General features: G+C 44.4%; 1 protein-coding gene across 2 annotated transcripts in view; it reads left to right on the top strand.

Annotated features, from left to right (window-relative positions):
• REV3L (REV3 like, DNA directed polymerase zeta catalytic subunit) overlaps positions 1-27,908 on the top strand; it is a 235,884-nt gene that overhangs the window by 59,292 nt on the left and 148,684 nt on the right. For both annotated transcript variants that reach the window (XM_068231311.1, XM_068231310.1), the window contains exon 2: positions 25,629-25,821. In XM_068231311.1, coding sequence (XP_068087412.1) covers positions 25,629-25,821 — 193 coding nt within the window. The remainder of the gene's footprint in view (positions 1-25,628; positions 25,822-27,908) is intronic.

Raw genomic sequence — 27,908 nt, 5'->3', positions numbered from 1 at the left:
AATTGATTTAATATCCGACAATTACACTTTTTAAGTGTGTCTGTACACACACACTTTGGTTCCTGTGAATGAATTAAAAGTGTGTTACCTAACCTCCTTGCCGGTTCAATTCCTCCAGCAAGGAGGCAGCGCTGGAGGTTTTTTTTCCTTTTTTTTTTTTTTTTTTTAAATCATGTAGCGAGCCGAGGGCTCGCTACATGATAGCCGCCGAGCGGCGGCATCCCCCCACCCACTCCGATCGCCTTCGGCGATCAGAGTATGCAGGAAATCCCGTTGAGAACGGGATTTCCTGCAGGGCTTCCCTGGTCGCCATGGCGACGGGGCGGGATGACGTCACCGACGTCATGGACGTCATAGGGAATCCCGATCCGCCCCTCAACGCTGCCTGGCACTGATTGGCCAGGCAGCGCAGGGGTCTGGGGCGGGGGGGAGCGGCTCGGCGCGGCGGATTGCGGCGGATCGGCGACGAGCGGCGGCGATCGGAAGTTACAAGCAGCTAGCAAAGTGCTAGCTGCTTGTAACAAAAAAAAATTATGCAAAACGGCCCAGCGGGGCCTGAGCAATCCTACTGCGCAGGTTACCCCGAACTGAGTTCGGGATAACCGGCAAGGAGGCTAATGGCTTTACTAGACACTCCTACAGGTGCTGCTATTCTCTGGTATGGTATCAAATCTGTTGAGACCTGTTTTCACGAAGGGTTTCCCTTATTCTATCTTTGGGACATCCTTTGCTCTTCTCTCTCCCAATTTTTCAGCTCACATGGAATGACTGTGCACAGCAAATTTACTATCTTTTCATGCATCAGACCCTATATGGGGTGGATAGAAAGCAAAATTTGTCATTCCATGTGTTGCACTCTATTCCTGTGCAATGCATTTTTGCAATACAGCAGCCCAAAGGAATGGGGGTCCGTGGTGTTAAGCACTGTAAGTGGCTGTCTATTGCACTTGAATGCATCGATGCCTGATTTGCTTATTGGCAATATATCCTACACATCTGGATTTTCACTAAAAGGGAAGTTCCAAGGAACAAAACAAAAAAAGAAAGAAATCCACTTACCTCGGGCTTCCTCCAGCCCCTGGCAGCTGACCTGCGCCCTCGCCGCAGCTCAGTTGGCTCCGGGTTCCCTCCGGTGCAGTTGCCGACCTCGCCAGGTTGGCATCTGCCTTGCATCTTCCTGCTTTCCACTGTGAAGCTCATTGAGTCTCACTGACGTCATCCGGACTGTACTGAGCAGGCGCAGAACTAGTGCACCTGCGCAGTACAGTCCAGATGATGTCAGCGCGACACTGCGCAAATCTTGCGCCACAGGGGTCCCTGGACCACCACCGTGGAGCAGTGCTGTGGCGTGGGCACAAGATGGCTGGCAGGTGCTGGAGGAAGTCCCAGGTAAGTGGAATTTTTTATTCTCCTCCTCGGATGTGTCCTTTAAGTCCTTCCGGAAGAAGGACTTCTAGAAGAAGAGCTGCTTCTGGAAGAAGAGCTGTGCGGCCCCGCACAGAAGAGCTTCCGGAAGAAGAGCTACTTCCGGAATAAGAGCTGTGCGGCCCCGATGTGAAGGGGAGCCGCCCTCTGCAACGGAGGGCTTTACATCAGCGAAGGAAGCCTCCATAGGATCCTGAGGCTTCTCTATTTTAAGGTAGATATCTGGTTTTGATCCCGAGCTTCGGATCGGGATCACTTTAAAAAGGATTTTTACAGATCCCCCTCCCCCCCCCCCCTTTTTAAAACCTGCAGCATAACAAAAGTTTCATTCTGTTGTGTAATAATAATATTTGTATGGCGCCTTTCTCCTGTTCGACTCAAAGCGTTAAAGAGCTGCAGCCGCTAAGGGTGATCTCAAGGGGCCACCCTGCAGTGTTAGGAAGTCTTGCACAAGGGCTTCTTACTGAATAGGTAATGACCCTAGCCAGGATTTGAACAAGGTCTCCCATGTCAAAGGCAGAGCCCCAGTACACTATCCAGCCACTCGAATTATAGCCACTCGAATTATAGCCACTCTGTGTATATATACAAGTCCTGTAGTGGGATCCAGAACCAGATAAAATAAATTGAAAAGAATGCAAAGTACAACAAAAGCCTTATGTCATATTCTTGGTAATGGAGAACATGAAAACCATATGCTAAAAATCTTATTTTGAAACTGGCTCAATTTTGCAAGTTCCATAACTGGCATAAGTCATTTCTTTTGAAAGGATAAGTACACTTAATACATAAACCTATTTAATATTTATGATATTTGCGCCAATCATGAATTTATTAATTACTGGTTGCCTGTTTGCATGGGCCTCTCCTTTATGTAATGGTGAAGCAGTACTGAGCTCCTCTGCCAACTTCGTCATGTTTCTCCCTGCTATCTGCATTTCATAGTATGGAAAACTACAGTAGCAAGAAAAAGTAATGTAAACCTTTGGAATTATATGGATTTCTGCACAAATTTGTCATAAAATGTGATCTGATCTTAAGTCACAACAATAGACAATTGCAGTCTGCTTAAACTAATACCACACAAATAATTAAATGTTTCCATGTTTTTATTGAACACACCATGTAAACATTCACAGTGCAGGTGGGAAAAAGTATGTGAACCCCTAGACTAATGACATCTTCGAGAGCTAATTGGAGTGAGGTGTCAGCCAGCTGGAGTCCAATCAATGAGATGAGATTGGAGGTGTTAGTTTCAGCTTACCCTGCCCTATAAAAAACACACACACCGGTTTTGGGTTTGCTTTTCCCAAGAAACATTGCCTGATGTGAATGATGCCTTGCACAAAAGAGCTCTCAGAAGACCTACGATTAGGAATTGTTGACTTGCATAAAGCTGGAAAGGGTTATAAAAGTTCCTCCAAAAGCCTTGCAGTTCATTAGTCCATGGTAAGACAAATTGTCCATAATAGCTTGAGGACTAGCTGTATACATTTAAAACTGACACTGCTGCTACTCTCCCTAGGAGTGGCTGTCCTGTAAAGATGACTTGCAAGAGCATGGTGCGGAATGCTCAATGAGGTGAAGAATCAGAGTGTCAGCTAAAGACTTACAAATGTCTCTGGCATATGCTAACATCCATGTTAGCGAATCTACGATATGTAAAACGCTAAACTAGAATGGAGTTTATGGGGGGGAATCCACAGAGAAAGCCACTGCTGTCCAAAAAAAAACCATCGCTGCACATTTAAAGTTTGCAAAAGAGCACCTAGATGTTCCACAGCAGTACTGCCAAAATATTCTATGGATAGGTGAAACCAAAGTTAAGTTGATTGGAAGAAACACACAACATTGTGTGGAGAAAAAGAAGCACAGCACACCAACATCAAAACCTCATCCCAACTGTGAAGTATGGTGTTGGCGGCATCATGGTTTGGGGCTGCTTTGCTGTGTCAGGGCCTGGATGGATTGCTATCATTGAAGGAAAAATGAATTCCAAATTTTATCAAGATAATTTGCATGAGAACTTAAAGCGGAAATGAAAAGTAAAAAAAAAAGTTTCACTTACCTAGGGCTTCTGCCAGCCCCCTGCAAGCCGACCTGTACCCACGATGTGACATACCGATCTTCTGTTCCCATGCCGCGGCTTACTTTCACTTCGCGCAGCGGGTGTCCACTGCGCCTACGCGGCTCTAGCAGTGCGCATCCTCGTTCACGCTCCCGACGTTGGGAGTGTACTGCGCAGTAGCAGTAGAGATTTTCTTGTACTGTGCATGCGCAGGACGCTCCTGGCCCCGGGAACGCGTACGAGTTTACGCGTGGCCAGGGTGCAGTGGAGGTCGACTTATAAGTCTACTTGAACTGCATGAAGAAAAGTGAGCCGCGGCGGGGGAACCGAGGATCGGTATGTCACGACGTGGGCACAGGTCGGCTGCAGGGGGCTGGCAGAGGCTGCAGGTAAGTAAAACCTTTTTTTTCGGGACATTTCAGTTTCACTTTAACCACTTCTGGATTCCGGGTGGTTTGGCTGATCTGTGCTGCGGGGGCTCTTCAGCCCGCAGCACAGATCAGAAATCAGGCAGGGCGATCAGACCTCCCCCCTTTTTTCCCCACTAGGGGGATGTCCTGCTGGGGGGGGTCTGATCGCCGCCGCGCTGCTGTGCCCAGCGGGGGGGGGGGGGGAGCTCCTCAAAGCCCCCCTCCGCAGCACTAGTCCTCCCTCTGCCTCCTTCCCTCCCTCTCCCGTCCCCTGTGTGCGGCGCAGGACGGAAAGCCGTCCTGCGCCGGATAGGATAGGCTTTAGCCTATCAGATGCCGGCGATCCCCGGCCAATTAGAGGCCGGGGATCGCCGATCTCCTCTACGGCGCTGCTGCGCAGCAGCGCCGTATATATGTAAACATTGGGGAAGATCTTCCCCGCGTGTTTACATTTACCCTGCGAGCCGCGATCGGCGGCTCACAGGGTGTTCACGGAGACACCCTCCGTGAACTGACATGGAACGACTGCTCATACGAGCGGCCGTTTCCATGGAAACCACTTCAGGATTCAGGGGCGTAGTTAAGTGTACGCAGAATCCTGAAGTGGTTATGGCCATCTGTCCACCAGCTGAAGTTTAGCAGGAGATGGGTGTTGCAACAGGACAACGAACCAAAGCATAGAAGTAAATCGACAACAGTATGGCTTAAACAGAAAAAAACACGCCTTACCGAGTGACTCAGCCAGATTCCTGACCTGAACCCGATTGAGATGCAGTGGCATGACCTCAAGAAAGCAATTTACACCAGACATCCCAAGAATACAAGAATATTGCTGAACTGAAACAGTTCTGTGAAAAGGAATGGTCAAGAATTACTCCTGAGCGTTGTGCATGTCTGATCTGCAACTACAGGAAACGTTCGGTTGAAGTTATTGCTGCCAAAGGAGGTTCAACCAGTTATTAAATCCAAGGGTTCACATACTTTTTCCCAGGGCTGTGGAGTCGGAGTCGTGGAGTCGGGCAATTTTGGGTGCCTGGAGTCGGAGTCGGGAAAAAATGCACCGACTCCGACTCCTAATGAATTTGTAACTGTAATTAAAATAGAAAATATGATAAAATGTTCTATTTCTCAGATAATAGTCATTAAAAATAATGTATATATACAGTATATATACAGTAATAGCTGTGCTTAGTCCACAAAAATGAAATAAACCAATCAAAATTAGTTACTTGTGCTGCTTCAATAAAGCAGTCCCCGTATTTTTAAGGTCAGATATACATATCTGATTGTGACTGTATATATGATGTGTACACAGGAATCTCTTATATATACTAAATAACATCTATGCTGTAAGAATAAAGCCTGATGTGTAGCCGTGTCACTAATAGAGATGGTCAATGAGATGGAAATAATTCTGCATTGATGCTGATTTATGCAAATGTATGCACTCCCTTTGCTGATGAAATCAAATAATTTGATATGTTGTTAAAATTTGGTTTGGTGACTACAAATTAAAGGGTAACTGAGACGGATGAAAAGTAAAGTTTTATACATACCTGGGGCTTCCTCCAGCCCCCTTCAGGCTAATCAGTCCCTCGCTGTCCTCCACCACCCGGATCTTCTGCTATGTGTCCTGGTAATTCAGCCAGTCAGCGCTGTCCGGCCGCATGCCGCTCCCACAGCCAGGAACATTCTGCACCTGCGCAATAGTGCTGCACAGGTGTAGTATGCTCCTGGCGGCGGAGTGTGTGCATGCGCACTACGCCCGACTGGCTCAAGTACCTGGACTCATAGCAGAAGATCCAGGTGGTGGAGGAGGACAACGAGGGACTGATTATCCTGAAGGTGGCTGGAGGAAGCCCCAGGTATGTATAAAACTTTAATTTCATCTGTCTCAGGTTTACTTTGTTACACAGTAGTACTATACTCTACATATGCACTCCCCACAGAGCTGCAGGGAATCCAATGAGAATGCTGTGCACATTGAACACAGAGGTGTTGTCTGTTTACAATCTCCTCATTCCCCTGCAGAGTACCTGCACATCATTATTACATGTACCCACACTTACATTGCCTAGGGCCTGATAGATGTTCTTTGTTCCGGTTTGTACCTTTTACAAGTACTCTTACCAAGGACTAGTTTTAGTCTAAAGGGAATAAATATAGTAGTCTACATATCCTTCTCACTTCAATTGTCTTGTAAAATTCCTAAGCGTTGGCAGTTAAGAGACGAATTTCATGTTACATACTTTTAATCAACAAAATTGTAATATGCAAATTAGAGGAGTCGGAGTCGAGGAGTCGGAGTCGGTGGAATCCTAAACTGAGGAGTCGGAGTCAGTGGATTTTTGGACCGACTCCACAGCCCTGCTTTTTCCACCTGCACTGTGAATGTTTACATGGCGTGTTCAAGAAAAGCATGGAAAATTTTAATTATTTGTGTGGTATAAGTTTGAGCAGACTGTGGTTGTCTATTGCTGTGACTTTGACGATCAGATCACATTTTATGACCAATTTGTGCAGAAATCCATATAATTCCAAAGGGTTCACATACTTTTTATTGCTACTGTAATTTAATTCATTGTTAAGTTTTACTGAATATATCTTTATTTGCTGTAAGCACTTCAAAGCCAGGTAGAAGGGAAAGTGACCTTTAGGGATTTATGACAAAGCTACATTACTTTTAAACAAAAATTTCAGGTGAATTATCTAGAAGTACCTTTATGTTTTTGCCAGAAAAAGTGAGGCATAGAGAAATGAGAGGTCCACTTTAAATGTTCCCATCCTCAATTGCATCCTGCACAGGCTCAGCACACTATGGCGGACGGGAAGGCGAAGAAAAATACGTGTGGCCAGGCCTGTCGGGCCAGTCAGCGAAAACTAAACTAGCTGGCGTCAGGGGACCGGAGGCTCCGTGAGTGACTGTGAGGGCACGGGATGGCGGGAGGGGGCTGGTAAAAGCCCCAGGAAAGTAAAACTGATTTTTTTTTTTTTTTTTTAATATTCCTGGCTTAAGTGTCCCTTTAAGACCTACATTTTGCTTTCGTCAGTGAAACAAATGTTGAGCCTAAGGTCCTTTTTAGAGTACCTTCATTTTCTTCCCCTTTCTATCACAGCTCTACAAATGGGCCTCTTAATCTGCCAAGAATGAATAGCTGGTATACTCTCAGTACTGAGGTGGGGCAGCATTCTTGTAAAGCAGCCAGTTGTAGGCAAATACCTTGAAGTGTGTCAGGTATCTATGCATAATGAAGAATAAAGCTTTTATCTTGAGGACTAGCTGTATAGATTTAAAACTGGCATAGTTACACTTAGCTCACACGTCGAGGCAGAGCAATATTTATGAATTAATGCATGCAAAAAAACGAAACTATTATTAAAGGGGTATAGTTATTTATTTTTCATATTGTATGTTTTAATTTGGCCTAGGACAGAAAAAAACGTTTTTTATATGAATGTATGCAGTATTGAAAATCCACGTTTACATATTGGTGCTTTGTCTTGACTTGCAAGTTTTGTAATCGGTAAATCACTTTGCTACATTTTTAAAGAGCAACTGTTAGCCCTCCGATGCCCCTTCTCCCCCCCCCCCCCCCCCTCGAAAATATAAATAAATACATATGTAAGTAGTTAAATGCTTGCTCTACTTACATAACAGATGTATTGCACTGTCCATGTTTCGGTTTTCTTTTTTTTTTTCAACTCTAATTTTTCTCCTGGCAGGGGCCATCTTGTGCCCTCCAGGTTAAAGAACTCTACCCCCTGCATTCCCCTCCTCCCTGTATTGATTGTGAGCACAGCGGGGAGGATGAACGCAGCAGGCACAGACTCCCCTAATAATGGATCCAAGCGCTGGCATTCCCATCTATTCTCTGCACTACTGCTGTGCAGAGAGTATAGAAGGGAACTGCAGCACCTAGAACCATTATTCTAGGAGTCTGTGTGTGCCGCCTTTATCCTTCCCCGAAATTCAGCACGAGGAAGAGGGAGAATGCGGCAGAGAGGGAGCGGACATGCCCCTGGAGGAGGGGGCCGAGGACAGTGACAGACTGCCTCTGGCCCCCCTCCCTGCACACTAACAGCGGCTGCAAGATCGAGACTGAAGGGGAGACCAGGTGGCCAATCGCAGCGCAGAGAGGTTAGTGACAGAGGCTTCAGCCAATCAGACTGATACAGCATGCCATGTCACTTCTCTTTTGCGTCTGCGTACGTTTATAGAGCCGGGGGGCATGGGAAGAGAAGACCTAATTGCAAAAAAGTAAGATTGTTTTTATTTGCCTGGTTAGCATACTTTTTAACATTGTGACAGCCTGCAATAGAAAATTAATTTTGTATTTAAAGCCTAACTGTTACTCTTTAAAGGAGTCACTGGCGTCTTCTTAGGTTGGTTACTTATAAGTCCTATTTTTCAGTATGGAACACAAATTTACCTTTATCACCAATTTCCAGAACAGCTTAGAGTCCCATTAAAGTGGACCTGAACTCAGATCTTCCTCTTTGCTCTAAAAGATAAGCAACAGCATAATAACCTTGACAGAGAAAATACAATTTTTTTGTGTGTGTGGAAGGGGGGGGGGCAGGTACAGCTGATACAAACCCTACAATGAATCTGCGGTGTGGCTGCTTCCTACTTTTGTGGAAGCAGATATATTGTTAACATCCTGTGCTTTCAAATTAGTTTTTCTGCTGACACAGCTGAGGGATCAAATTACAACTAGTGATTAGAAAACAGATGAGGGGGAATTAGACAGGCTAAACTCTCTAAATACATACAGGGTGCATGTCTGTTTTCCTTCAGTCCTTTGCAAGAGTTCAGGTCCACTTTTAAGTATGCCTGAGATGACAAGTGATAAACATAGGTACATGTAGTACTAGCCACACTCATATTGTCTTAAAGAGAACCCGAGGCGGGGTTCTTACATTGCAATCCTTATACAGAGGCTGGGACTGCCTATAGAGCCCAGCCTCTGTTGCTAGTTAGTTTCCTCCAAAGACCCCCCCCTGCGCACTGTCAGACCCCATAAAACACAGCCGCGCTGGCGACACGCAGCGTGTTGCAGCCGGCTGTGTTTATCTCACTAATGCCAGTCTCGCCGCTCCCCTGCCTCCTGAATCGCTCCCGCCCACGTCCCTTCCCTCCCCGCTGATTGGAGGGAAGGGACGCAGGCGGGGACCAGAGCGATTCAGGAGGCGGGGGAGCAGCCGAGACTGACATTCGTGAGGTAAACTCAGCCGCATAGCGCAGCTGTGTTTTATGGGGTCTGACAGCGCGCAGGGGGGTCTTTGGAGGAAACTAACTAGCAACAGAGGCTGGGCTCTATAGACAGACCCAACCTCTGTATAAGGATTGTGATGTAAGAACCCCGCCTCAGGTTCTCTTTAAAGAAGCCTGTAAGAAAACAAATGCACACATTTAGATACTTGCCCTTCTGTCCCATTCCAGTGTTGGAAGCCCCCATGTGTGCACCGTGGGCCTGTACGAGGATGAGTGTGGCCACACAGCGAAAGGCAGGACAGCTTGCGCCTACGCAGTAGCATGGAGCCGGGGGGGGGGCGCATCCTCACAAGTTTGCCTCAGGCAGCAAAAGGTCTAGAACCGGCCCTGTATAATTGAATGTAGCAATGCATTGTGTTTCTGGGGAAAAGGTAGACACAATGTAAGACTTGCAGCTTCCGGTGGGCAGGGCAAGGAGGGGAACAATTGTGCTTGGCTGACATGATCCGGCAGCTCCAAGTCTGTTGGCAAGGCATCAGTAGAGCTTTACACATGACACTAGATTTATTTGCTCTGGAGAGTTTAGTGTGTGTACAATTTCCCAGAGGCTTCCCTCTGCTGAGATAAGTATCTGCTTTCTTTTTTTTTTTAATACAACTTCAGGTACACTTCAAGATTTGTAAACATGCTGGATTCAATTTGGCAGAGGCTGAGAATCTAGTGCATTTACAGCTGACCCAATGCATTGCCAAAAGATCCAAAGTGCCTTGTAGCAAGCATAATTACATATATTTTGGTCAGTGCTGTGCAGGAATGTTATGGTTTCTTTGTGAAGGGGAAATGGAGGGTTGCACTGCAAATGTTTCTACTTTCTACAGAGATCGTGTGTGTATGGATGAGATTGTGCTGCAGGCTTTGGCAGGCCATAGCTCGCATATGACTTGCTATGTGTTAGGGTCACAATATCTGCACTGTGCTGGTGGCATAATAGCTGCACATGCTGTGTTGGAGGGCATGCTCCCTGCACATGCTGTGTTGGAGGGGATACTGTCTGCACATACTGTGTTGGAGGGGATATTGTCTGCACATGCTGTGTTGGGGGCATAACATCGGCTCTGGTTAAATGGGAGACATGAGGGCTGCCCATGTTAATAGGCGCTGCCTACAATACCTAGGCTCAATGTTGTTTTTCTACATAATTTCATGTATACTCCAGCCCCCTCACCCCAGCAGTCTTAAAGAGAAACTCCAACCAAAAATTGAACTTTATCCCAATCAGTAGCTGATACTCCCTTTTACATGAGAAATCTATTCCTTTTCACAAACAGACCATCAGGGGACGCTGTATGACTGATATTGTGGTGAAACCCCTCCCACAAGAAACCCCTCCCGCAAGAAAAGTTTGACCTTTTGGCAGTTTCCTGTCTGGGAACCTTGCTGCATTGTGGTAAATAGCTGTTTACAGCTGTTTCCAACTGCCAAAAACCATGCAGCAGCTACATCACCTGCCAACAGTAAAATGTTCACTGGAGTTCCTCTTTAAGTATGTTGACCCGGCTCTTGACCGAAAAAGTTTGGGGACTCCTGTTCTAAGGTGATCACGTTATTCTCCTACTTACCCTTCCCACTGGAAGCTGCTCCTTTTTGTGCTCCCCGCGGTCTTTCCTCCTTTCCATGTAGCAACAGAACTGCTACAGAGTGACGTGTGTGGACAGTACTTGGCCTTAACAGTTTCCCGAGGGATTGAATCCTGATACCTATGGACAATGGTCATTAAGTGTGTATACGCACCTCAAAAAAATCGGGAGACTGCATAGACAAGAGCAGGCAGCATGACTCCTCAAAAAGTTAGGAGGGAGTTAGCAGTGAAGTCGGTCAGTGCTATCGATCGGACGGTGTATGCTTGAATTTTAATCCAGTATTTAGCCAATTTGATAAGAAAGAGGAGACACGGGCTACAAAACCATAATGTTACTTTTGGTAAACCTTTCATTCTATAGTGGTGAATACATACAATTGGGCACACTGTAGGGCTTCAATAACAGATGGTTTTACACCTATTGCGTAAGTGTTTCATTAGGCATGTTTCTAGGGCTCAGAACCCACTACAGCGATTTTCTGCAATCACAAAACACTAGCAATTGTGATTAAGCACCAAGAGTTGATTCACAATTTCTCAGAGTGATCTTGAAGGAGTGCGGTGTACCCCTGCATTCCTTCATTGCGATCACTTCAAAAATGCTGCATGCAGCACGCGTGCAGTGAGAACACCCTCATAGGGCAGCACTGTTGCAGCACTATGCTGATTGGCAAGCGCTGCAAAAGTTCTTGTAGTGGCCCCCGGCCCCAAGCGTAAATCCATCTAAAATGTTTTATTCTACAGCCGGTCTACAAGTAGGTGAATGAATTTAACAGCTTCATGAAAAAGTGACCTTCATATATAGAGGCAAACCAAGTTCAAGAAGGATGTTGCAAAAGCCTGGCTGTGGGAATTTAATATTATATTCTGCTATGAAAATGTATGATGACATAGATTTGAATTTTGGTGTGATTGGATTAGAAAATGTTTTGGCTAGACATGACTGAGGCTTAAGACATAGGTTTAATGGGGTCAGAAGAATAATAAAATGTCCTTTTTATTTCTGCAGCAATTACTACAGACAACGTTGACTGCAATCAGTGCAGCACTTTTATTCTGCAGTCTTGTTTGGTCATACTGAATTTATTAGCCTTGGTTTTCTCTTCATCTTTGTCTGCTGCAGCATGTATACATGCCAGTCTGTTATGTTTCCTTGTGATAATCCGTATGGATTGCACTGGATCTCTGCAGCGGAGGAACACCCTGTGTGATGCTGAAATCAGGGCTGTGGAGTCAGTACAGAAATCCTCCAACTTATGCTGGGTATACACTGAGATTTTCTGGCCGATTTACTGTCAGATTGATTACTTCCAACATGTTCGATTTGCTTTCCGATCGATTTCCTATTAAAGTTAATGGAAATCGTTCAGAAAATGCTCGGAGATTGATCGGAAAGCAAATCGGACATGTTGGAAATAATCGATCTGACAGTAAATCGGCCAGAAAATCTCATAGTGTGTACCCAGCATTAGACTCCTCAGTTTATAAAACCTCCGAATCTGACTCCAGATACCCAAACATTGCTTCTACTCCGACTCCACAGCCCTGGCTGAAATACGGTGCAAGTAGATTTATATGATGAGCTCCATTTTAGTAGAGCAATAATTTAGTCTCTATTTTTAAACTAAATATGAATTGGAACTCCAAACAAAACCAATATTTTAGTTTTCACTGGATTGTGAAAGGGCTAGAAGCTCTGTCAGATGTTAGTTGTCAGAGTTCTTGTTGGAAACATTGCCTCCTGTTTCAGTGTTGGCAAGCACTGAAGCTGCATAAAATGGCTCCGTGTGGTACACAGGAAGAAGAATACTGCCTTGAGGGGGGTAAACTTACAATCAAAGTCAGTTTTATTTCTTTCTGCATTCCCATTAAATGTTCCACAAATCAGTTTTTTATCCATGCATTGTGAACCAGGCCAGCTAACCCTTCTCAGTGTCACAGTGCTGCCATTGTTCTCATATCTCTCTCTCTTGTCACAGAGACATACAAAAATCGTTTTTTCAGCAGATAGATGGCTAGATAGACAATTTCCAATAAGTCTGATCTGATTTTAGATTGTTTTTCTGATCGATTTGTATAGAAGTGATCTGATAATTGATCAGAAAAATGATCAGAAAAATGATCAAAATCAGGTTGGACCTGCCAGAAATTATCTATCGAGCCATCTATCTGCTGTATTGTGTATAATCAGCATTAGTTTTTGAGAAGTACCGTAGTAGTAAAGCTAGGCATACACTGGTAACTGCCAGTCCCGCAATTAATCAGTTGCTCACTGGTGGAAAATTGTTTGTGTGATAAACACATTGCCTCCCTCACTCTGGCACATTTGGCTTTCAGGAGAATCATGACAATTGATCAAATCAATGGATGCTGTCATGAAAAAAGTTACTGCACTGCCCTACAGGGGCGTAACTAGAAATCACTGGGTCCTCCTGCGAAAATTTGGCCCGCTCAGCACTCCCCCTTCAGCATTAATAGGCGGCAGCAGCAGCGGGCTGGAACACAAACAGACCTTCATGCATACCTCCCAACATTTTAATGTCTGAAAACAGGACACTTATGCCATACCCCAAACCACACCCACAACACCCCCTAGTCACGCCCACCAATTTTATTTTTAATTTTTTTTTTTATATTTTTTATTTTATTTAATATTATTATTATTATTATTATTATTATTATTACTCCCAAAAGGGAGGGGGGAGCGTGAGGTTGCCCGTGGGTGGGGAGGAGGGGAGAGAAAAAACTGATCGAGGCACCAGCCCTGGGGATGCCGTATGCTATGAGCGATGGGTGGCCGCTATTTCTCCCTCCCTCCTAATGGGCCCTCCAGTCCCCCCGCCTGCAGAGAGTTAAATGCGCAGCGCAGCAGAGCGGGCTTTCATTCATCTTACCACTGCCTCTCCGTACCGGGATCTCATCTGGTCTTCTCGGCATCCTGCTTCCTGTGACGTCACAGGAAGCCTAGAAGAGCCAGATCCCGGTATGGAGCCAGATCCCAGTACGGAGAGGCAATGGTAAGATTAATGACAGCTCGCTCCGCTGCGCATTTAACTCTCTGCAGGCAGGGGGGGGGGGGCACATTAGGAGGGAGGGAGGGAGAAATAGCAGCCACCCATCCCGCAGAGCATACGGCATCCCCTGCGGCTGGTGCCTCGATCAAGTTTTTTTTTTTTTTCCCTTGCCCAGCGGCTGGGACAGAAGGGGGGGCAGCGCGGGAGGGGCCCCCCAAATCGGGACCTTCCCGATGAAACCGGGACGGTTGGGGACTCTGCTTCATGTGTTACACCACAGAGGTCCGATCTCTAAATGCCACACGCTGCTTCCTGATAAACAGGAAGTAGCGTCAGACGCTTAGAGAGAGGAACCTCTTGCGCGTGGACCGCATTGAGGTATGTCTGTGTACCTTCCCGCCGCTGCTGCAACCTATTAATGCTTGAGGGGAGAGCCTGAGGTGGCCAATGCTCTCCCCTCATGCTGCCACCCCTCTTGCCCCCACCCCATATTGTTACGACACCACTGCTGCCCTAATAACCTTTTCATGCTAAGCATGAGCTGGGAAGTATGTAAAAAACATATTGGCTATGAAGAGATCTCCGTTCCCAATCAGTCATAAGATCTAAACATAGCATTGTAGGTTATGTTGTGGCTGCAGCCGCTCTGCAATATGAGCGCCAATAGACATGTTTTAGAAGGTTAGCGTGAGACATCTGCTCTAGTGACTGGCAAAGAGATGTGATGCTCAGAGCAAGTAGGTCTGTTCCAGACTGCTGTGGAAAAAAAAATAATAGCTCAATATTAGTTGATGAATGGTCGGCACACACAGTCCCCATATTGCAGATGTTTTAGAAATGTGCCATATGTTTTTTTTTTTTTTTTTCCCCAAGAATTCAACTTTGCTGGTTGTTGAGAAGAATTGAATTATGCGGTCAACTTTTAGGTTTTGTAGAGTGTACCAGGTTCTTTTTTTCTAAAGCAATTACTTTCTGTATTGTTCTGTATTGTGAAATCCTGAAAGAGATCTTCTTTGTTTGCGGTGGAGAGGAGAATTTTTGTGTTTCATAGCACACTCCCTCTTCATCTGTACGCCCGCTATTGCCACACCCCTGGCCTCATGTAACTTCACTGTACAGGAATGTGAGCAGGCTGCACGCCTGCCTGTCACTCTGGTTTCAGTTGCTGGGAACCCTGCTGCTTTCTTTCCCAGGTTCTCATTTTCTGCGACCTACACTGACAAAGATTTCAAATAATTTATGCTGTTTTAAGGTGTCCGTGCACTTATGGATTTTTCCCGTCAATGTCCTGCAGATTCAGTGACTCTAATGAAATTTGTTACAAATCGATGCTGTGGGAGGCTCGATTGATTTCTGGCTCGATCTCTGACCAAAATCGTGAGCATCAGCAGATTGATGGCCCATAGCCCTGCACTGCATCAAACGATGCAACACTGCTATTTGATAGATTTAGATAGGTTTTAAGCTGAAATCTATTAAAAATCTATGCCTAGTGTGTGGCAGTAATAGATCCATCTCAGATCAGATTTAAGCTGACTGGCATCTTGCTGATGGTCGAATCTGGCGGCCATCTATACGTTTTTGGCCACCTTTAGACGTGTATGCAATCTTTTGCACATTTTCAACACTCTGTGCACTGCATGTTGCCTCTTTGCCCACGTCCATAGTAACACGTACTGTACATCGCTAGCCTTCGAGATCCAAAATGTTGCTGAGGGATCAATCCCTGCTAAGGGACCTTGTACATCTGTACAAGGCTTTAGCTTCAGCAAGCCCCATGCTCCCAGCAGGTCTCGTCATGGAGCCAATAAAACTTCCTAAAGAGCACCTCCAGTATAAAAGACAGAGCATGTCTTGTCTTAATGATGCGGGTGGGGGGTAGGGGGGGAGATGTAGGGGGTTAATTACTTACCGGATCAGCTGTAATTCAGGTGAAAGCTCCACCCTCCTCGTAAATGCGTTTGTCACCGTAATTAACGTGTGTGACGCTAATTCGCACACTACAGCACATTTGCAGTTTGTAATGACTTGTAGGGGACCACCTGTATTTTGATTTGAACTTTTTTCATACAGATTTATAAAAGTCATCTTTATCTTTTGTATTGGATCATTTTCAATAAACCACTTTGTAGCTCTGCTGTATACCGAGTGCTTGCTAACCAAAAACTATAATGGTATTATATATGGATATTTTCTTTGAACGTTTAAAACTCTTGCAATATCATGGGTAGTTTAGGTTTCGTTGATCGGTCTGGCTGGGGCTAAGCTGAGGGGCTCATGGAAAGGGGAAAGAAGCATTGCTTACACCAGATCACTGTGATGGCTAGAAAATGTTAGAAACGAGCTGACTTGTTGCCATGTACAACACAGTTTTGCTTTTGTTGTTTATAAACCAGTTATATGCTACTAGCCTGCTAAGATTTTAGTTCTGTGTACACTCCATCTTTTTATCTGTGTTCTGTAACAACTGTTGATACTGTTGAGTAACAGCCTCAGTGAATCACAGGGGCTCACAGCAGCAGTGTTTTACCAGTCAGGATTTGTGAATTCGTGCATCTTACGCGTTCCATTCAGTTCCTGCACAGACCCCATTACAATAACTTTGCTTTGCTGAGGTGGACAGGCAGATAAGACCATACAGGGAAATGTCCAGGCTGTGTGCCAAGCAGGCTGTAAGAGTGCTGTAAATAACACACTAGACGGCCTCGGGAGTTCTGCAATTGAAGGCAAGCACATGTCCAGTGAGATTAAGAACAATCGCTTTGGAACCCTTGAGATTTCGATTTTTCATTCTACAGCACTGCCTTAAACTTCTAAATTTAGGGCCAGTGGTAAGGGCCTGTTTGTTAAGGCAGCTTATCCAATATGGAGACTAAAAAGAAACGTTTTGCTGTTTCTTTCTCTGTTCCACAACACATGGGGCCTGATTCACAAAGCGGTGCTAACAGTTAGCACGCTGGTGAAAAGCCCTTTATCACGCCTAAACTCAGTTTAGGCATGATAAGTTTAGGTGTGATAAGTTTAGGTGTGATAAGTTTAGGCATGATAAGCTTAGGTGTGATAAGTTTAGGCATGATAAGTTTAAGCGCCAACTGGGTTAGCACCGCAGTGCACAGCTGATCAAAAGTTTTACGCTAGCAAAGTCTGGTGCACTTCGTATAAAGTTTAATGGTGCTGCTTTGCGTGCGGGACTTGGCAAGCGATCTAAACTTATCTAAACTTAGCACGCCTAAACTTATCACACCTAAACTTATCACGCCTAAACTTATCACACCTAAACTGGCTTTTCACCAGCGTGGTGCAATGGTTATCATGCCTAAAGTCTCTAACTGGGTTAGCACCGCTTTGTGAATCGAGCCCATGGTGTTCATCTTGAACATTTCTTTATCACAAAGGCAGTACAAATTGGTTCTGTGGGCGTACCGTAGTTTTAGTATTACACTTAGTATGTACATTGAGATTGGCACGAATTTCCAATAGTAGTCATATTGCTAATTTTTTTTATTACTATTTTACGCTTCGCTTGCGTTAAACGGTAATTCTAACCTATCCTCTTACACTAATCTCACTACTGCTGCTACACCTAACACTAATCTCACTGCCACCACACCTAACCCTGACCTCATTGCCACTACACCTAACGCTAACCTCACTGCCACTTCACCTAAAGCTAACCTCACTGCCACTTCACCTAACCCTAACCTCACTGCCACTTCACCTAACGCTAACCTCACTGCCACTTCAGCTAGCCCTAACCTAACTGCCACTTCACCTAACCCTAACCTAACTGCCACTTCACCTAACCCTAACCTAACTGCCACTTCACCTGACGCTAACCTCGCTGCCACTACAGCTAGCCCTAACCTCACTGCCACTACACCTAATGCTAACCTCACTGCCACTTCACCTAACGCTAACCTCACTGCCACTTCAGCTAGCCCTAACCTAACTGCCACTTCACCTAACCCTAACCTAACTGCCACTTCACCTAACCCTAACCTCACTGCCACTTCACCTAACCTCACTGCCGCTACACCTAACGCTATCCTCACTGCCGCTACACCTAACGCTATCCTCACTGCCGCTACACCTAACGCTATCCTCACTGCCGCTACACCTAACGCTATCCTCACTGCCGCTACATCTAACGCTAACCTCACTGCCGCTTCACCTAACGCTAACCTCACTGCCGCTTCACCTAATACTAACCTCACTGCCACTGAATCTAAACACCCCAGTGCACCATAGCTGCAATTAACATTTCAGGCCCTAGTACTGCTGCGTGTGATGCTTGCTGTTTGCAATAAAAGTAATCGCTTTGTTCTTTTGCTCTCTCCCTTTCAGTATAGGTTTATTTCACATAAGGCACAAATATATTTTATAAAGGTATGTGCGTCGTATATGCTGCAAATGGCAAATGTTTGATTGGACCTCGGTAATTCGGACCTGATTAGCTTTTCTTGAGCTCAAGAACGTTATAGGCCTGATCTTATTAAACACCATCTCCTATTAGGTTATAAGAGATTGCAACCATCTACTAGATTATATCTGTTCATAGTAAAGGTGGCCATACACTTAAAGATTTGCAGCAGATTCGACCATCAGATAGATTTGTCAGCTGCCTGTCAAGTCGCATCTGACAGGAATCTATCTGATGTGTGCCACACACTAGGAACAGATTTCCAATAGATTTCAGAATGAAATCGATGTAAATGCATTATTGGACTATTAGATCCAATGCAACTCTATGGGCCATCGATCTGCTTCCAGCAGCAGCAGATCGACCTAGATTTTCCATCCAGTCAGATAGACCAGATCGATCAAAATTGGCCACAAATCAAGCGATCGGCTGATTTGATAGAATCGATTTACAGTCAATCGATTCAATAGAGTAGATCGATCAGTCGATTGCTGAAATCGACCAGTGTATGGGCCTCTTAAGGGTTACTGCAAGCTCAGTGCATTCTCCTTTTATTAAAATGATGTTTTGCTGTGATGTTGAGACGATTCAGGGATATTGCGACCAAGGGAGAGAGAACTCAGTGGCAGACGTAGCTGAATTTAACAGACAGGCACAGATTGGGCACAGACTTCACACAAAACTGGCCAGAAAACTGTTACACAACACACTGGTTGCCACAGATTCCAGTAACAGATGAACTACAAATTACAGCAACACCATACATGAACTACAGATCGAAACAGTCTAAACAGGTTTCTGCTGTGTACACATATGCATGCGCACACACACACCATAGAAAAAGTAACATGACAGTTTGTTAAAGCATTTATCTCCCCCCCCCCCCCTCCCCCCCTATGTTACCAGTGATGGGGACTTACTATTCCTCCCACCTGCAACAACCTATGACTTCCTACGGTACTTGCTAGAGGAGAGCATGGTCCATGCTGTTGCTTATTCTTTGTATGGAACTGGGGCATGGCTAGGGCTCTCTCCTCCACAGTGCTTCCACTGAGGGGATGTGGATGGGATGGCACTTTTCTTCCCTCTTAGCCCTGGAACACAGGGGAGTGTGTCCGTGGGCTGGAAGCAGCATCTTGGCAGCCAGGCTTCTGCAAAGTCCACAGGCAGCTCGGTTGTTCTCAAATATATCACTTTTACTTTCATTTCCATAACAAATCTATCGATTACAGTAACCCGTTATTTAACATGTAACTAATATTTGTTTCTAAAACTGTATAATTGTTTCTAAAACTGTTCCCTATGCTTTCTCAGAAAAAAAAAAGTTTGCATTTCAACTTTTTGCACCACAAGCTCCTTCCGCTATTCAACAAACGTACTTAAACTTATGTATGAAAAAAAGTTTATTTTTATGTTTGAATACTTATAATTTTTTTTCTATGTTAAATAAAACCATAAACGATCATATACAAATCTATTTTACACAAACAAAGTGGGGGATTAAGGTTGGGCATCACCAGGCGGGGTCTTAGGGATAGGCACCACCGGGGAAGGGGGGGGGGGGGGTCTTAGGGTTAGGATAACTTTAATATTGTTTATATCTGGTGCCCTTCTTAGCCAGAGCCTTTATTATATGCACGTCTATGAACCGTATTTTCTGCCGTATAAGATGCTCTAGAATATAAGACGCACCCAAGTTTAGAGGGCAAAAAACGGAGGGCATGCCTTCCTCCCTCCCCTTTGTGTCCCCGCGTGGGTATGCGGACTAGCGACAGCAACAAGCAGGGAATACCTTGAGCTTCCGGTGGGGGGAGGAACAACAGCGACAGCTTCCGCCGCATCAGTTGCCAGGTCCCTCCGCCGTGTGTATGCGGAGGGACCTGGCGATGAGATGTCGCCGGCCTGTCGCGCACACTAGCGACAGGCCACAAATGTAGCCCGTGAGTATGGGCCATTACCTTCGCAATGTTCCTGCAATGACTGCAGACATCTGTCTCCCCTGCACTTCTTGCTCTAGCGAGCAGCTTGACCTGATGCCGCACAGTTCAAGCCGCTCGCTAGCGCAAGAAGTGCAGGGGAGACAGATGTCTGCAGTCATCGCAAGGGGGAGGGAGAGGAGGCTAGCGGGAGGAAGCGCAATGGTCTGGGATCAGCACGGGAGCATGGCGAAGGTAAGCTGCCGCTACTCAAACTTCACCCAGGGGGCCAAGAGACGCAAGGGGTAGGGAGGAGGAAGACACGCAGGGGGCCAGGCACACAAAAGCAGGAAATCCCCGACATGGCAGCAGTTCGTATCGGTGTTCGTAAGTCCGGGATTCCTTGCCTTTGCCACATAAGACACAGGGACTTTTTCTCCCTATTTTGGGGGGAGAAAAAGTGCGCTTTATACCTCAGAAAGGAAAATATGGTAAGTCAAAGCGGCCATTCATGACCAAAATGCATGGCCATAGGCTGTCTGTTGTCACTCTGACCCCTTTTATGTTTACGCTAAATGGTGCAGCGCATATAATGGGACACAATGCATTGTTACTTACCACAACTCACTGCAACACAACACTTTTTGTAGTGACCTCCAGCGTTCCTTTCTGTGCAATGTCTGATATTCCTGTGCGCCAAACACAATGCACGTTATGATGGATCCCGAAGATCTAGTTTTAAACCAATGTGAACTCCAATGCTTACCATAGGCATTATCATGTAGTTAGATGTTTGCCTCAATAAAGACATCATACCTAATGCAAAGAGAGTCGAGGCCCACTGTATTGGCTGAACATTGATTGAGAAAGGGCTGCTCTTCATCAGACTGGCTTTGACAGACTGGCAGTCGTGATGGTAAAGCAGCATTCTCATGTTTAAAAACGATCAGAAAGAATGGTCAATCTGCTTGCTATATATTAAAAGTATTTTTTGTGTGTTATTTTTATACATGAGAACTTTGGAGTTCATTTCTAAATGTCATTTGTAGTGTGTAGTAGGAAAAAGAGCATGTTTGTAAAACCTTTAGTGTATTTGCAGTGGAACTTCCTTCTCATATTTGGTGAATTATTCACGGGTCACTATTCTCAGCTGCATTCAGATTTGTGTGACTGATGCCAGCCATTACTGTATCTGAGCATTTTGGACTCGTGCACAAAATTCTTACCATATTTAGTTGTGAGCCTTGCAGCAGGTCCCAAGTGAAAGCAGTGTCTGCACGCTCATCTGTCTCTCCCTATTCTGGCATTAAACTTATGGTACTTATATCCTGAACACTGGAGGAATACATTTGAGCATGCCATTTTTTTCATACTAGAGCAAGTTTAAAGTGCCTGTAGAACCATTCTATTTGTTTTGCTTCAGTAGTTTTCTGTGTGTTTTGCAGGGTGTATGAACTAGTATTATCCATATATCCATATTCTTATCCTGTCTTGCTCCTGTATAGTGTAGAGCTGTTATCTGGAATTACAGTTTTACATTGTTCTTTTCATTGGATGCTAGGAACACAAGAAGAAAATGCAGAAACAAATGCAGGACTTTTGCAATCAGGCAATATCGCATCGCTCTAGTATAAAAGGGTTCCTGTGATTTTCATTATTTTGCTGATGTCCTTGTGTTTTGTTTTGTTATTGGAAAGCGCAGCATGAGGGCTCAAACCCACTAGAAGCCTTTTCTAAGCGCTAGTGATTTGAAAAAGCTCTTGCTGATGCAATGGTAGGGGAGGTTTTTTATAAAATCGCATCGCACCCATAGCATTATATTAGCAAGAGCTTTTCAAATCACAAATCGCTCAGAAAAGCACTCCTAGTAGGTTTCAGGCCTAATTATGTGTAGTATAAAAGAACCCTGAGGCCTCTTACCCACACAACCACATTGTGTAAAATTGTGAAGGCAGTCTCCCGATATGTGGAAAAGGGGGCCTAAGGGATATTAAAATTGTTTATTTTTAAGTAATGTAACTTTAAAGGGAAGTTTCCACATTTTTTTTTTTTTAAATGTCACAAACGTAGATTGGTGCTGCACAACTCATTTTTCAGTATAATATTAAAGAAGTATAATTCCTTCAATCTGTGGTCAGCTAAGAATTTCCAAAACTTGTGCGCTCAGTAGCTGTGCTTAGCTGCAGTACCTTCAGTATTTTGTTAGGAGTACAGCTCTCACAGGCTTGTCCAAAAATCCCCACGTTGCTGCTGGAATAATTGGTTGCACAGAGCAGGAGGCATTGTTAGGGCTCTTTCACACTATATAAGGGCTCAGCCACACTATAAGCGCTTTTCTAAGCGCTTGTGATTTATTAGCGTAGCGATTTTAATGAAAGTGAATGGGAGCGATTTTTAACCACTTGAGGACCCACCCTTTACCCCCCCCTTAAGGACCAGCGCTGTTGTAGCTGATCTGTGCTGGGTGGGCTGTGCAGCCCCCAGCACAGATCAGCGTGCAGGCAGAGCGACCAGATCGCCCCCCTTTTTTCCCCACTAGGGGGATGATGTGCTGGGGGGGTCTGATCGCTCCTGCCTGCCGGGTGTTGCGGGGGGGGGGGGGGCGCACCTCAAAGCCCCCTTCCGCGGCGAAATCCTCCCCCTCCCTCTCCTACCTGGCCCCCCCCCCCCCCCCGGTGATCCGGGCTGCACAGGACGCTATCCGTCCTGTGCAGCCAGTGACAGGCTGTCTCCTGTCACATGGCGGCGATCCCCGGCCGCTGATTGGCCGGGGATCGCCGATCTGCTTTATGGTGCTGCTGCGCAGCAGCGCCGTACAATGTAAACAAAGCGGATTATTTCCGCTTGTGTTTACATTTAGCCTGCGAGCCGCCATCGGCGGCCCGCAGGCTATTCACGGAGCCCCCCGCCGTGAATTGACAGGAAGCAGCCGCTCGCACGAGCGGCTGCTTCCTGATTAATCAGCCTGCAGCTGGCGACGCAGTACTGTGTCGCTGGTCCTGCAGCTGCCACTTTGCCGACGCACGGTATAAGCGTGCGGTCGGCAAGTGGTTAAAAAGCGTTCAGAAAGCGCTAATCAATCACAAGCGCTCAGAAAAGAGCTTATAGTGTGGCTGAGCCCTAAGAGTTCGTACCTGATCACACTATCTCCACTGCCCTGCAGTCTAAAGGTACCCATTAACGGTACAATTTTTCACTAAATGCAATGTTTCTATGCGATTTGAATGATTGTAAGTAATCTGAAGGCAATTATAGAATGTTCACATTTACTGAACGATTCTTTCTTCAAATGTGATCACATTTTCCAACTTTCAGATCGATTTTACCCTATAAAACAATCTAGCAAAGAATCGTTCACTATTGATTACCTATATAAATGGCAAATTTTCTATACAATTCGATCGTAAAAATTGCATCGAAAGATCGCATTTAGTGAAAAAAATTTGTACAGTTAATGGGCACCTTTAAAATCGGGCAGTAGGATTTTTTCTTTCAGCAAAATAGCATAGAATGATTTTGCTTTTGCTGACTGTCAGCAATCCATGACATATTTGCACTGAGATGAACAGGTGCCAAGCCAAACAGGTGCCAACTATTGTTGACTGTGTCTTTACTCTGCTTGCACCCCTGTGGGTTTAGCATCTGATCACCATTAGGGTGTTCTTCATTGATACAGTCATGATTTTACAATCCAACCAAGTCTACCAAGTCCATGTAGTAGTAGGGTAAATTGAGTGATTACACTTTGAATGGATACTTAGATACTCCCTTGTATTACATAGTGGTCAGATTGTACATTTAAGATTGTATAATTAATTGGCACCTGAGCACCATGGAAATCTCCAGTGCAAAGAGGGTGACTTTGTGAGTCTACTACGCATAGATTACAGTTGCCCAAAAGACTCTTCTTATGTGTATACATTTTTAACGGAGTGGTCTTGTGTGTACAGTATACATTTTTAATGGAACAGTGCATGAAATTGTATGAATTGTGTGTAGAATGCCTGAGAAATCCTAGAATAAAAGATGTGCAGTTATAGATAAGACGACATGCAATCTGTGTGCCACAATGTTTTCATTGTCCCACTAGTAAAGCTGTACATAATGTATTGTTATATATAGTAATGCTAAAATAAGCAGATTGCTTTTGACTAAAGAGTAAATGTGGCTAGACACAACAAAGACATCAACAAACAATTGGGAAACCGAGGTGCCAACAAGCATAAAATACACTAAAACAGTTTAAAAAGGAGGTAGTGGTGGACTTGCCTCCTGTAATGACAGACTGAGGTGCTGTGCCTAGGGAGTTCCCTGGACAGGTGACCCTTTTCTTTTGCCTGATAAAAGCGGGTTAGTCCTGTAAATTAATGAGAGTTTGGAGTAATTTGCTGTCCAATAAAAATCGTTCTTTGCACAGTTCCTAGTGTCCAAATACAGGAGGTAAGTCCACACCTAACTCATTTTTAAACTGTTTTTAGTGTATTTTATCCTTGCTAGCGTCTCTGTTTACCAAATGTTTATTGATCTTTGTCCACCTTTGGTGGAGGGGTGTCACACCCCTTTCCTGCTACAGAGAGTTACTTCTTAAAGGACTGCTATTGCAACAATTGTAAAATTTAAATACATGCATACCCATACTCATAAGAAGTACATTTCTCCCTGATTCAAATGCACTATAAAGTACTTTTCTCCTATGTTGCGATCGCTTATTGTAGCCAATAAAATTCTGACAGATCTGACAGATTTTAGACCTGTCCATTTGTTCAGAGGATTTCAGTATGTCCTTACTTTTTTACAAAAGCACTGCATGGGAAAAGATCTATACAAAGATGTGGCCAGCTACTCTACTCGATTGTACACTGTTTTGGCAGTTGGCCTGAACTGCCATTCTGTAAGTGCATTTGAATATAAAGAAAACCCTGGGAATCTCCTTGAGCCAATTAACTAGTCCAAAACCTGTCAGATTTTACTATCTTCTGTAATCGACAAGAACATGGTAGAAAAGAAATTTATAGTTCATTTAAAATAAATCTTGGAGAAATGTATTCTATATGAGTATGTGTACACATGGATATGAAATGTTAACATTTTTCTTGATAATGGTCCTTCTACTCAAGTGGGATAGGGTTAGTTCTCCCCACCAGCTATTACAGTGGTTGCCTTTGAGTTAACCAATGCATGGGAGTATAAAATACAGCCGATGCACTACTGGACATACCTTGCTATTCTGACATGCCATATTGGGCTCTTGGTTGCCTTATCTCTGTTTTACAAGTCACAACAATGACCGAATCGTCTTTAGTAGAATTGTTGCCATTGAAGAATGCTTAGGCTATATTTTTAATGCATTCACTATGTCAGTCACATTAGTCCCATAAGCCCTTGCATATAGCTCATGATCTGCTTTTAACACCACAGCCAACATTTTGTTTTTTTTACCTTACTGTTGGAATGTTTTGTCATTGATATGTTCTACTCAATTATTATTATTATTACTTATGTGTTCTTCACATTTTTGTAGGCCAGAAGACTTGCCTTCATCTTCATGGTATCTTTCCATACCTATATGTGCCATATGATGGGTTCGGACAACAAAATTCAGACCGTTATCTTCGCCAGGTGGCGTTCAGCATCGACCGGGCACTTAATGTGGCTTTAGGCAATCCCTCTGCTAACGTGCAGCATGTATTCAAGATTACACTGGTGTCGGGAGTGTAAGTTGCTTCTCACTTTCTTTTCTGTACCTAATAATTTTTCACTGACTTTTCAATTACAGATATATACAGTGATAGAATTATGTATGGTCAGATTAAGGGTAGATTTAGAAACTGTTACTAAGGTTTTTTTTTTTTTTTTTTTTATTTAGGTATGGTAACCTATAACTAAGAAATATTAATGCTGTAAACCGAGACCAGTGTGTATACCTGTAAAGGCCCATACACATGCTTGATTGATGTTGCCCAACAGGGATAAGGACCCAATTGCTGGGCTGAGCCTGTACGGTTACGTAGTCAGCCTGCAGGCTGACTGTGCGCTCTGTTGAAATGGGGAGGGAGGGGCGCAGACGTGATGTCACACAATGGATGTGGCAAGCAGGGAGAACAAAGCTATCAGCTGTTGCTCAGAGTTCATCCGCCTAGCAGATCCCTAGCCTGATTTGCAGAAGCAGTTGTCACTGGCTTTGATTGTCCCCTTCAGGGGGGGTAAATGATCCCTCAGGTGACAAATCGGGGGCAGATGCTGTACAAACGCATCACTAGCATTCTGTATGGAGGGGAACAGAGGGATGATGATTGGGTCACGACAGAGCATGCAGGGGAGTGAAAATAACATTGTGATCTGACATGTTGAATCCTTGAGCAACATCAGGTGTACACTGTGCATGCAATAGGCAAACAATCGTCTGTCAAATTGGCCATTATCAGCTGTTTTTTATCTAATATATGTACTTATTTCAGGTACGTTAATGGCATTTTTTCTTATCTAAGCCAAACCTCTTCTTTCCTCTTGGCATGAGCAACTGCCATTCTGTAAGTGCGAAGTCGCATTGCGAAAATTTGCATTAGTACACACACCAATACAAATAGAGTAGTTTCCATTTAGTGCATTTATTCTAGTCCGTTCCAATACATATACTTTTTCCTGTGTAGTCATAGTGATGTTGTGATGGAGATTAAAAAACAATGTGAAAATTTGCATTCAAAACACAGATCAGATCAATAATTTCCAACATGTCTGATCTGCTTCCAATTGTGAAAGGGATCAATTTTGTACATCATTGAGCTCAAATTGATCACTTTCTTGATGGGAAGCAGAGTGGACATGGTAACGATGTAGTGATCGGCCTGTAAAAATTGTATTGTGGGTAAGTGACAGCAACATATTCAGCAGTTGACTAAAGCATTTCAAAGGGATCTACTGCTGTTCTATTCAAATTAATAAAAGCGTTTATTAAACGTTTATAACTTTTTGCGTCCATGTAAACATTGTGGTAGATTGCGCCATGTTGTCTACATGTATGCTGCGTTGGTGCTGTTCTGTCTTCCCATAGTGGCTCAAAACGTGTGACAAAACTAAAACTAGTGACACCACAACTAAATGCCAGTAACCGATGCCAAACACTTTTCTGATCGGTAGCAGCAAAGCGTTTAGCATCAGCTAAATGAGCCGCACTAGCCATCTGCCAGCCGCTTGTATGAACCAGCTCTTACCCTACGTAGAAATAATGCTTTTTTTATCTCAAATTTTCCTGCTAGTTAATCACAATACTTAAGCTGGCCACTAACGGTCCAATTTCTATTGAAAAATCGTTCGAGCGATCAGAAATTCTGATCGGACGAAAAATCGTTCACTACACCATCAACTAACCAATCATTGCTTCCTATCTATCACGACCACCAAGAAAATCCAAATTTTCGTTCGACGAAAATTCATTCGGGCGACATTTTTTTCACTCGTTCATAATCGATTGTGTCCACCAATGGAGATTATTCACAACCAATCCGATCAGAATTTCTGATCGCTCAAACGATTTTTCGCTAGAAATTGGACCGTTAGTGGCCAGCTTTAGTTTAATTCCAATGTTTTATCTGCAGGTGGTATATAAGGTGATTGTATGAACCGTTGACAGTACATCCTTTCCCTCAATAAAGGCTTCTAAAATGTATTTCTAGTTCTGGAGATCAGAGGGAGGAGAGATTTCTGAAACCTTTTACGCATGAGCAGGAGTCTTAATACCCCCTTTCCTGCACATATGGTTTTGTTTGTATGAGAGATATAGAACTGAAATATCTCCTTTGTA

This window comes from Hyperolius riggenbachi, chromosome 4, assembly GCF_040937935.1.
Source record: "Hyperolius riggenbachi isolate aHypRig1 chromosome 4, aHypRig1.pri, whole genome shotgun sequence".
NCBI lineage: Eukaryota > Metazoa > Chordata > Amphibia > Anura > Hyperoliidae > Hyperolius > Hyperolius riggenbachi.
The sequence above is the reverse complement of the archived record's forward strand: the minus strand, read 5'-3'. Positions and strand labels throughout refer to the sequence as shown.